Source organism: Pogoniulus pusillus, chromosome 40 (genome assembly GCF_015220805.1).
Source record: "Pogoniulus pusillus isolate bPogPus1 chromosome 40, bPogPus1.pri, whole genome shotgun sequence".
Lineage (NCBI taxonomy): Eukaryota > Metazoa > Chordata > Aves > Piciformes > Lybiidae > Pogoniulus > Pogoniulus pusillus.
The window spans coordinates 1,860,713-1,871,618 of record NC_087303.1 but is presented as its reverse complement, the minus strand read 5'-3'; the positions used below and the strand labels follow the sequence as shown (position 1 = coordinate 1,871,618).

General features: G+C 65.7%; 1 protein-coding gene across 1 annotated transcript; it reads right to left on the bottom strand.

The window, feature by feature from the left end:
* Positions 1-161: 161 nt before the first annotated feature.
* OSBPL7 (oxysterol binding protein like 7) lies at positions 162-10,863 on the bottom strand. Its single transcript, XM_064174519.1, has 23 exons — positions 10,815-10,863; positions 9,688-9,897; positions 9,294-9,416; positions 9,097-9,150; positions 8,849-8,962; positions 8,656-8,757; positions 8,442-8,562; positions 8,245-8,348; positions 8,030-8,122; positions 7,797-7,926; positions 7,575-7,702; positions 7,209-7,289; positions 6,997-7,128; positions 6,319-6,400; positions 5,942-6,213; positions 5,394-5,531; positions 5,255-5,318; positions 4,544-4,622; positions 4,301-4,445; positions 2,524-2,665; positions 1,883-2,009; positions 773-895; positions 162-675 (listed from the first exon to the last, which is right to left on the bottom strand). Exons 2-23 carry the CDS (start codon positions 9,778-9,780, stop codon positions 567-569), a joined length of 2,556 nt encoding a protein of 851 aa, XP_064030589.1. The 5' UTR covers positions 9,781-9,897; positions 10,815-10,863; the 3' UTR covers positions 162-566.
* Positions 10,864-10,906: the final 43 nt, after the last annotated feature.

Sequence of the window (10,906 nt, the reverse complement as noted above, 5' to 3'; positions counted from 1 at the left end):
GTGAGGGGCACTGCCAGTCCTTAACCCCAAAGTGTCACAGGCAGCCCTGAGGCTCTGCCCCAGGGCTGGGGGGGTGGGGAGGGGGAGGCACTCACTGCCTGTGCCCCCCCCCTCATTTTCCATCACGGTTTTGCTTAAAGAGCAGCAAAACAGGGGGGGGGGGGGGGGGGGATTTACACCCCCAGTGCTGGGTGGGGACCAGCCCCACTGCCAGTCACCACTGCTGTGATGAGCTGGGGGTGGGGGAGCTCAGCAAACCAGGCTGGGGGCTGAGATGCTCTTGGGGGGGGCTCAGCACCCCTTGAGGCAGCTCAGCAGCCTTGGAGGAGCTCAGCACCCCGGAGGGGAGCTCAGCAGCCTGGTGGGGGCTCAGCACCCCTTGAGGCAGCTCAGCATCCTTTGTGGAAGCTCAGCATCTTTACGGGGAGCTCAGCACACTGGAACGGGGCTCAGCAACCTTTGGGGCAGCTCAGCACCCCTTGGAAGAGGCTCAGCATCCTTGGGGAGAGCTCAGCACCCTGGAGGGGGGGGCAGGCGGGGGGCTCAGCACCCCTCTGTGGGGGTGGCTACCAGAGCACTGCAGTGTCCAGGTGGGCAAAGCCAGGATCCAAGCGCAGCTTCCAGTAGGTGTTGTTGGTGACCCACGACTCCTTCCCGCTGGCATCCACCACCCGCCTGGCAAAGAGCATGGGGAGGAAAGGGTTACACTGAGGGTGCCTCACGCATCCCTCCCCCGGTAAGTACAGCCTCAGGCCCCCCCCGCAGGCTGGACCTGAAGAAGCGAGCCTGGTGGCTGATGTTGTTCTCCTCCATCACCCTGCGCCGGTCCCGCTGCAGCTGCTCGATTTGGCGCTTCTGCGTCTCAGCTGCTGCCACATTGCCCTCCTCCAGGTACCTGCGTTGGGGGGCAGAGGGCGATGGAGCCAGCTCCACTGGGTAGCTGGTTCCTCCTGGTGCTCCCCAGAGCCCAGTTCTCTTCAGTAAAGCCTTTGCCAATGATCTGGTGGAGGGCACCCTCAGGGAGTCTGCAGGTGATGCTAACTCGGGCGGGATGTGGATCTGCTGCAGGGTAGGAAGGATCCAGAGAGGGATATGGCCAGGCTGGATCGATGGGATGAGGTCAGTGGGATGAGGTTCAACAAGGCCAGGTGCTGGGTCCTGCACTTGGGTCACAACAACCTCGTGAAGGCTCCAAGCTTTGGGCAGAGTGGGTGGAAAGTGCCCAGCAGAAAAGCAGAGGGGCATGAGCCAGGAGGTGCCCAGGTGGGCACCAGCAGCCTGGCCTGGATCAGCAGTGGTGTGGGCAGCAGGAGTAGGGAAGTGATTGTCCCCTGGGCTAGGCACTGGTGAGGCCACAGCTCAAATCCTGGGGTCAGGTTTGGGCCACTCACTCCATTCAGGGGCTGGAGCAGATCCAGAGAAGGGCAACAAAGGTGGGGAAGGGTCTGGAGAACAGAGCTGGGGATGCTGAGGCTGGAGAAGAGGAGGCTGAGGGCAGAGCTCATTGCTCTCTGCAGCTCCCCGAGAGGAGGCTGCAGTGAGGTTGGGGCTGGTCTCCCTCCTAACAGGAGACAGGAAGAGAGAAAATGGCCTCAAGCTGCAGCAGGGGAGGCTGAGGTCAGAGATCAGGATAAAAAATCACCCCAGAGTGGTCAGGGATTGGCACAGGCTGCCCGGGGAGGTGATGGAGTCCCCATCCTTGGTGGTGCCCAAGACACCTGGGGCCAGGCTTTGGTGGCCACGGTGCTGTGGGGTTGCTGCTTGGGCTGGATGATCTTAGAGGTCTTTTCCAAGCCAACCAACTCCAGGAGTCGGTGACCACCGCCAGGAGCTGCAGAGCAGCCTCGGGGGGGCGCTGCCCATGCCGGGGGGGGGCGCTCACCGCTGGTCCGGCCGCAGGCGGGTGTCAGTGGCGGGCAGGACCCGGCGCAGCTCCGGGCTCAGCTCGTTCAGCTCCAGGGCGAACTGGGTGAAGCCGTAGCTCCTCTCGTGGTCACGGGGCATGGGGTCTGCACGGCGGGGGCACAGTTGCTGTGACACCTCCCCCCCACACCCAGGCTCGGTGCTTCTCTCCCCTACCGAGGGCAGATTTCCCCCCCCACCCACCCAGGGTCGGTTCTCCCCCACCCACCCAGGGTCGGTTCTCCCCTCTCCCACCCAGGGTCGGTTCTCTCCCCCACACTCAGGGTCGTTCTCCGACCCTCCCCCCCCCACAAGGGTTAGTTCTTCCCCCCCTCTCCAGGGTCGATTCTCACCTCCTCACCCCCGGGTCGGTTCTCCTCCTCTACCGAGGGTCAGTTCTCCTTCCCCCCACCCAGGGTCGGTTCTTCCCTCCCCTACCGAGAGTCGTTTTTTCCCCCCGCCCCCACCCAGGGTCGGTTCTCCCTCCCACCCAGGGCCGGTTCTTCTCTCCCTCACCGAGGGTCGGCTCTCTCCCCCACCGAGGGTCGGTGCTCCACCCCACAACGGAGATCGGTGTCCCCCCCCCACTGCCCCCCAGCCTGCCCCCCCGCAGGTCCTTACTGGCTCTCCAGACGCACTGGCCCGGGGCCGGCCCCCGGTGCAGCCCTTCGTGCCACTTGCCCGCCAGCCGCTCCAGCACCGTCCCGCTGCGGCTCAGCACCGCCCCCTGCACCTCGTTGGCCCCCGCGCCCCAGTACCGAGCCTGCGGGCACAGCGGGGCTGGGCAGGGCTCGGCTGGCACCGAGTGCTCGGGGCGGGCACTGGGGAAGGGCAGGGGACACTGGGGAAGGGAAGGGGACACTAGGGAAGGGCAGGGTTAAAGGAGGAAGGGGAGTAACTGGGAAAGGGGAGGGATAACTGGAGAAGGGCAGGGTCACTGGGAACTGGTGGGTCCATGAGGGATGGGATGCAGCCGCTAGGAAAGGATGGGATGACTGGGAAGGGAGGCAGGTAACTGGGAAGGGAGGCAGGTAACTGGGAAAGGGAGGAAGGTAACTGGGAAAGGGAGGAAGGTAACTGGGAAGGGAGGCAGGTAACTGGGAAAGGGAGGAAGGTAACTGGGAAGGGAGGCAGGTAACTGAGAAAGGGAGGCAGGTAACTGGGAAAGGGAGGCAGGTAACTGGGGAAGGGAGGCAGGTAACTGGGAAGGAAGGCAGGTAACTGGGAAGGGAGGCAGGTAACTGGGAAGGGAGGAAGGTAATTGGGAAAGGGAGACAGGTAACTGGGAAAGGGAGGCAGGTAACTGGGAAAGGGAGGCAGGTAACTGGGAAAGGGAGGCAGGTAACTGAGAAAGGGAGGCAGGTAACTGGGAAAGGGAGGCAGGTAATTGGGAAAGGGAGGTAGGTAACTGGGGAAGGGAGGCAGGTAACTGGGAAGGAAAGCAGGTAACTGGGAAGGGAGGCAGGTAACTGAGAAAGGGAGGCAGGTAACTGGGAAAGGGAGGCAGGTAACTGGGAAAGGGAGGCAGGTAACTGAGAAAGGGAGGCAGGTAAGTGGGAAAGGGAGGAAGGTAATTGGGAAAGGGAGGTAGGTAACTGGGGAAGGGAGGCAGGTAACTGGGAAGGAAAGCAGGTAACTGGGAAGGGAGGCAGGTAACTGGGGAAGGAAAGCAGGTAACTGGGAAGGGAGGAAGGTAATTGGGAAAGGGAGGCAGGTAACTGGGAAAGGGAGGAAGGTAATTGGGAAAGGGAGGCAGGTAACTGGGGAAGGGAGGCAGGTAACTGGGAAGGAAGGCAGGTAACTGGGAAGGGAGGCAGGTAACTGGGAAGGGAGGAAGGTAACTGGGAAGGGAGGAAAGTAACTGGGGAAGGGAGGCAGGTAACTGGGAAGGGAGGAAGGTAACTGGGAAGGGAGGAAGGTAACTGGGAAAGGGAGGCAGGTAACTGGGAAAGGGAGGCAGGTAACTGGGAAAGGGAGACAGGTAACTGGGAAGGGAGGCAGGTAACTGGGAAGGGAGGAAGGTAACTGGGAAGGGAGGAAGGTAACTGGGAAAGGGAGGCAGGTAACTGGGAAGGAAGGCAGGTAACTGGGAAGGAAGGCAGGTAACTGGGAAAGGGAGGCAGGTAACTGGGAAGGAAGGCAGGTAACTGGGAAGGGAGGCAGGTAACTGGGAAGGGAGGCAGGTAACTGGGAAGGGAGGCAGGTAACTGGGGAAGGGAGGCAGGTAACTGGGAAGGGAGGCAGGTAACTGGTAAAAGGTGGGGCTAGGCGAGGGGCAGGGTTTGGTGGGGGTGTGCACAAGAGAGTGGAGGCCAGGCAAGGCTGACAGGCGATTAAAACGAGGGGCGTGGGGGCAGGGAGAGGGCCGTGCGGGGGGGCAGGGGGGGGGCGGCGGCACCTTGCAGAAGGTGAGCTTGCAGTGGTAGGAGGCGTCCCGGGTGTTGCGGATCAGCACCTCGCCGTAGTGCTCGATCCAGCGCGGGCCGCTCAGGACGTTGTGGATGCAGGTGGTGACCTTGTTCCACTCGAAGTGGTCCCCGGTCCTGCAGCCACGGCCGCCAGGATGTCACCGCAGGGCGTGGGGGGGGGCGCGGCGGGGGTGCCACGCCGTGCCAGCCCAAGCCAGAGCAGCCAAACTCACCTGGGCAGCTGCACGTTGACGGTGCCCACAGGGACGATCTCCAGGGACTTGCCCCAGAATTTGTTCTTCCACCTCATGTCTTGGGGGGGTGGAGGGGAGGGAGGGGGGGCAGGAGGTGGTGAGACCCCTATATGCCTTTGACTTCCTTATGCCAGCCCTGCCCATCCAAGTCCCTCTGCCCTCTAACCCCCCAGATCTTCCTCATCCCCACAGCCCTCTGCTTTCCCATGCCCCCCATCCCCAAAGTCGCTTTTGTCTCCCAAGCTCCTCTGTGTGCCCTGATTGCCACTGTCCTCCAAGCACTCCTTGCCCCCAAGCTCCTCTGTGTTGCCCTGGCTGCCCCTGCCCTCCATGCCCCAAAGCTCCTCTATGTGCACTGACTCCCCCTGCCCTCCAAGCACTCCTTGCCCTCAAGCTCCTCTGTGTGCCCTGACAGCCCTTGCCCCCCAAGCAATCCATGCCCCCAAACTCCTGTGTGCCCTGACTCCCCTTGCCCCCCAAGCAATCCATGCCCCCAAACTCCTGTGTCCCCCAAGCTCCCCTTGCCCTTGAGCCCCTCCACATCCCAAGCCTCCCCAATCCCCCAGACACTCCCCTCAAGATCCCCAACCCCACCTGCCCTCAAAACTCCCTCACATCCCCCCACACTCCCACCCTGGTGCCCCCCAACCCCCTCATACCCCCAACCCAATCCCCTCCCTCAGCCCCCACCTTGCCAGAAGACGAAGTTGTCAGACTCAGCGTGGCAAGCAGAGATGGGTGGGTGGTGAGAGACCTGCGGAGAGGGAGAGGGGCAGTGCCGCTGCCCGCACCCCCGCGCCCCCGGCCCGCACGCCCTGCCCGTGCCCACCTGCTCGCTGATGAAGCGGAACCCGCGGTCGGGCCGCACGCACTCGTAGGTCTCCCCCAGCACGGGGTTGAAGGGTTTGCTGCCCGCCCGGTAGAAGGTGGAGGCGTAGGCAGAGACGGCGAAGGCGGCCACGTACACCTGGCACCGTGCCATGCCACCCCGTGACGCCACCGCCGCGGCGCCAGGGCACGGCGCCCCCCACCCCCACCCCCCCCCACGAAAGAGCTGCGGTGGTGTCCCTCAGCCATGCCCACGCAACCCCCTGTGCCCCTTGCCCGTGTCACTGGAATCCCCCAACCCCTTTGCCCCCCCCAGCCCCACCTGCCTGTAGAACTCCCTTGTATCCCCTGAGCCTCTCCCTGCACCTAAACCCCCCCAAGATCTCCCCCCCCCCAGCCCTCATATCCCCCAAGCCTCCCCCTGCTCAAGCCCCCAGATCCCCTTGGATCTCCTCAGCCCCTCCTGCCCTCAGATTCCCTCATGTCCCCCAAACCCCCTGGAATCCTCCAACCCTCTCCACCCCCGCGGTGCCCCCAGCCCCCCCTGACCAGGCGCTGCCGGGGGTCCCTGGCGCGGTTAGCCCTGTCCAGCAGCTCGCTGTACTCCAGCTCCTCGCAGAGCCTCTGCAGGGTGTTGAGAGGTTCGTTCAGCTGCACGGGCAGGGCCACTCGGGACAGGTCCTTCCCCACGCTGCTCCGCAGCAAACCCCACAGGCTGACATCCCCGGGGGGCGCTGGGGGGGCAGGAAGGCAGCTCCGACGTCGTGGATCCGGTCCCGGTAATTCCACCGGCTCCAAGGGCAGCTCCGGACCCTCTGCTCCTGTCGGGAACCGGCTGGTGGAACGGGGAGGGGTCCAAGCCGCACCCTACCCACTCCTCATATTCTCTCCTCGGTCCCTATGTGTCCCCAGTCCCTTCTCTGTACCTGTCGGGGGGCGGCCCGGCCCCCCCGGGTCCTCGCAGGCGCTGGGGATGGCTTCGCTGATGCAGGACTCATCATCCGAGGGCTGGGGACACGCAGGGGACCGTGGGTGGGGAGGGGGGTGGGGGTTGGGGACACACAGACGGACGCACAGGAAGGGGCTCTACTAGGCAGGTCCCCCCCCGGGAGGAAGGGAAGAGATGTGGGGAGCTGGGATGGGCAGGATGGGGAATTGGAGGGGCGGGAGGAGGGGAAAGTAGGAGTTGGGGAGGGAGGCACCGGCAGGACCTGTCCCGCACTGCTGGAGACCCGAAGCACCGCAGCTGGGGGGCTGCGGGGAGAAGCGGGGACTGGAGGGGACACAGGAGCGAGGCGGGACATAGTGACACAGGTGCTGGGGTGGGGGGCACAGAGATTTAGGGGGATACAGGGGCTGGGGAGCACACGGGGGCTGAGGAGGCTACTGGGAGCTGGGAGGACACCTCCCGGGCTGGCTAAGAGGGAGAGGATGGGAGGAGAGAGAAGGGAGAGATGAGCCCACCGAAACGGCAGCATGGAGGTAGCAGGGGCTGGGGGGGTGGGGGTCTGCAGAGATCCCCCCCTCCCAAACCGATGGAGCCCCCCCCAAGGCTTGCGATAGCCCTTCCCATGGCCCCTCCCCCGGCAGAAGCCCCCTCCCACCTCGTTCTCGGAGGAGCTGGCGGAGAGGAAGACTTCGCAGGCGTCGAAGAACTCGGTGGTGGAGTCGGCCAGGGAGACGATGCTGCGGTTGGAGAGCTGCTGCTCCCGGCCCTTGGCTGGCAGCGAGTCCGGCTGCGGGCACAGCCACCGCCTCAGCTCCCCACCCTGGGCAGGGGCTACCACCCGCACCCCCATCCCGGCCCCCCCCTGACCTCATCGGGATGCAGCGAGGCGAAGGAATCCAGGGTGGTGTCGGAGGAGACAGAGAGGGAATGGAAGCGGCGCAGGGCAGCCTGCAGATGCAGGGCGGAGGGAGGCTGAGCTGTGCCACCCACCCCCCCCCATAGCCTGCCCCCTCCAGCCAGCGTGGGGCTGGCAGCTACAGCGGGTGGCGGCTGGGGGGGTGGAGGAGGGGGGAGAGGAATCACCCTCACCGCTTCCCAAGCATCCAGCACCAAGCTGTGCCCCCTCCAGCACCCTGACAGCAGCAACCCCCCCCACACCACACACACACAAACGCCCTGGCAGGACCCCAAAGCAGGGTCAAGCTTCGCTGTGCCCCTTGCGTGCTCCCTCACCCCGCCGCTGCTGTTGGCACTGCCCGGGCGCGGGGCTGAGCGCCGCCGGTCCAGCGCCAGCCTCATCTCCTCCAGCCGCTCTCTCTCCGCCGTCAGCGCTGCCACCACGCTGCTGAGCGAGCCGTGCACTGCCAGGGCAACGCCGGGTCACAGCACAGCACCCTGCCGGCCACCCACCCCCCGATGCCCGCCAGGGCCCTTCATGGGCAAGGCTCATCCCACCTTTTTGAGCCAGCATCCAGAAGCTCCTCTGCAGCTGGAGGTACTCCGGGGGCAGGCTGAAGGGCAGGTGGCTCTGGGATGGCTCCAGGTAGCGTGAGAGGTTTGGGACGGAGCCATGCAGGCGGCCCACCTTTGGGGGGGGGCAATGTGGGGGTCAGGAAGGCCTTGTGAAGGATGGGGGTGGGGGAAGGTCTGTCCTGACCAGAGCTGGGTGGGATGCCCAAACCCCTCACCCTGCCGATGGTGTCATCCTTGGCGAAGCTCTGGGTGCACCAGATCTTGGTGGTCCTCCTGCCCTTCTTGGGCCTCTCTGTGGCAGCTGAAGGCTGTGAGTGAGAGGAGGGGGCTGGAGCCAGACCCTCAGCAGGAAAAGGAGGTGGCAGAGGGGAGGGAAGGGTTTGCCACACTGGGCAATGCTCAGCCCTGTGTCCATGACTGCCCCACTCACCTGGCTGCCGGAGATGAGTGGGGCAGAGGGGATGCGGTGCAGAGCTTCCAGGCTCTGCAGCATCCCTGTCAGCTCCTGCAGCTTTGCCTGGCACTCTGCCAGCTCTGCAACGGGCACAGAGCAGACTCGGGTCAGGAAGAGGGGAGCACAGGGCATCCCCTCCCTGCCCCGAGTCATCCCCTCCCTGCCCCTCTCACCCGCCGAGCAGCGCTCCAGCCCCTCGCTGCCCTTCAGCCAGGCGTTCACCTTGTCCCGGGAGCTGGCCAGGGTGGAGAGGGCAGGGGCACTGCCCGAGGGCAGGATCCTGGTCCAGGGGCCCTGCAGCAGGGAAGAAAGAGCAGCGCCAGAGTTGCTGCCAGCAGCCCTGCTCCCAGACACTGCTTTTCACCAACACCCCAAGGCACCACCGACCTGTGTGCTGCTGGGGGTCCTCCCTGCGGGACCCCCTCTGGGTCCCTGGTGATGGGAGCAGAGGCTGCTCACCCAGCTGGCAAAGAGCTCCGGGGACTTGATCTGTGGGGCAAGAGCAAGTCAGGGCTGGGGCTGGGGGGCAGCTCAATTGACTCAACGCCCCCAGCCCCTGCTGCAGCCCCCTCCCCAGCACCTTGAGGTGGTAGATGTTGTCCTCCGTGTCCAAGTCCACCCTCTGAGCCTTCTTGTTGATGGACATGACGGACTGGCGGATGTCGATGGCTCCGTGCAGCTTGCCCTTGAGGACCTGGGGGAGCCCAGGGGACCCCTGTCAGGGGGCAGAGCCCCTTCCTCACGGGAGCCAGGGGGTTTTTCCCCCACCCTCCACGGTCCCATGCCCTTGAGGAGGGTACGTTGGGTGCAGCCCAGCCCCACACTCACGTCCTGGTGCGTGGTGGAGTACTTCAAGATGCCATTTTCCAGCACGAAGTACCTCTGGGGACAAAGAGGGTTGAGGGCAGGGAGGGGGCAGAGACCATTCCCTGCAGCCCCTTCTCTATCCAAGGGCCCAAAGCACCCCAGGGGTGGGCAGAGCAGCCAGAACCAGCCGGGTGACGGTGCCAGCTCTGCCCTGTTACCTTGTGCCAGCCCTTCAGGGGCCATTTTCTCTTCTTGAGCAGGTAGCCCTCGTGCCTCTGCGGCTCCTGGCCAGGGCTACCCAGCGGCCGTGGCTCCTCCACCACCTCCCAGCTCTCCGAGCCCTGTGGGGATGGGACTCAGTGTGTGCCTGGGGGGAGTGCCTCGGCACCAGGGTTCTGCCCACCTCGTCCCCAGGCACAGACACTTGGCACCCCCCACCCAGGGGATGAGGCACCTCTGTATCCCCCTACGGAGTGAAGCAGCAGGGTGAAGCCCCTCAAGACCCCATGGCACCCACCCCCGCCAAGACTGCCTCCACTGCTGGGCCCCCCCCTGAGCCCCCCACCTACACCACCCACCTCCCACCCTGCCCCAAGCCTGGAGCCCCCCAACCTGCTGAACGCTGCTGTGCTTGGAGGACACTGTGCTGTTGGAGCGCGACAGAGCCCTCTTGGGAGAGGGCAGATCCTTCTCGTGGCTGCCCATGCCCGGCGAGCAGAGGCGGGCAGGGGGCACAGGCAAAAGCCCCCACTCCTATCCACACTGCGGAGCTGGGGGGGAGGGGTCCCGGCCCGTCCGTCACGCCCCGAGCGGTGGCAGCCGCTGCGAAGAGTGGGTGCCGCGTCAGGGAGCCCAGCGAGGGCATCGCCCACCCTGCCTGGCACCCTCAGCCCTTCCCTCGTGGGACAAGGGATTTGGGGTGGGGGGCATCCTCCTGGCACACACCTCCCTCCCCCCCAGGAGCAAGGAGCCTCACAAGTGACTGCGGCTGGGAGCCAGCCCAGAAGCCAGCTGGAGCCTTCGTCTCACCCAGCCCTACCTCACCCTCACCACCCTGCCCGCGCCCGTGCCCGCTTGGCAGGTCCAGAGTCCAGCCCCTGGTTGCCCCACGGGCTCGGTGCCACGGCGGGCACAGAAGATTAACTCCGGGTCCAGAGTCCACCCTGGCACTCTCTGAGCCAGGACATGAACCCCTTCCCCCCAGCCCAGGCATCGCCCCCCCGCTCCCCTTTGCCTATGCCAATCATAGGGCAGGGAATGTGAGGCAGGGGGAAGCTCTCCCTGTGCCAGGACCTCCTCACTCCTCCAGCGCTGCCTCTTCCTGGCTGCTGGGATAACCTCGGGATGCCAGCTAAGCCCTGGCACCCCTGCCCGCTGCCCCGGTACCCACCGCACCGCGCATCGTGCTGAGAGGGGAGGGAGACCAGGGGGCAGCGCCGACACCCCCCACAGCCTGCCCAGCCTGGCAGCGACCTGAGCCCCCCCCCCCGCCCCAGCTCCGGGTGCGGACTGAGCCCCTCCAGCACGGCAGCGGAGCTGGGTCGGTGTTCCCCGGGGGCAACCTCCGCTGCCCGCCTCTGCCTGCAGCCCCCCCTCGGGTCAAGGCTGCTGCCAGCCCCGGGCAGGGCACGGCGGTGGGCACGACCCTCGGTAGGGCTGGGGAAAGCTGGGTCCAGAGCCTTGCCCCCCCCGCCCCGGCTGGACGCCAGCTGTGCCCAGGGCCGGTCCCCGGTGCTCACCTGGGCGGGCGGCGGGCGGGCAGCCGGGGCCGGGCGCATCCTGCCCGGCGGCGGCAGGAACCGGAACACGGAAGGAGGCAGGCGGAGGCGCC

What these genes read in the sequence shown, in the direction of transcription:
- OSBPL7 (XM_064174519.1), bottom strand. Translation starts at nt 9,780, where the DNA reads ATGGGCAGCCACGAGAAGGATCTGCCCTCTCCCAAGAGGGCTCTGTCG. An exon ending in CCAGCTCCTCCGAGAACGAG is followed by an intron (nt 6,401 to 6,996) that starts GTGGGAGGGGGC and finishes GCGTGTCCCCAG; the next exon opens with CCCTCGGATGATGAGTCCTG. An exon ending in CACCAGGCTCGCTTCTTCAG is followed by an intron (nt 676 to 772) that starts GTCCAGCCTGCG and finishes GCTCTTTGCCAG; the next exon opens with GCGGGTGGTGGATGCCAGCG.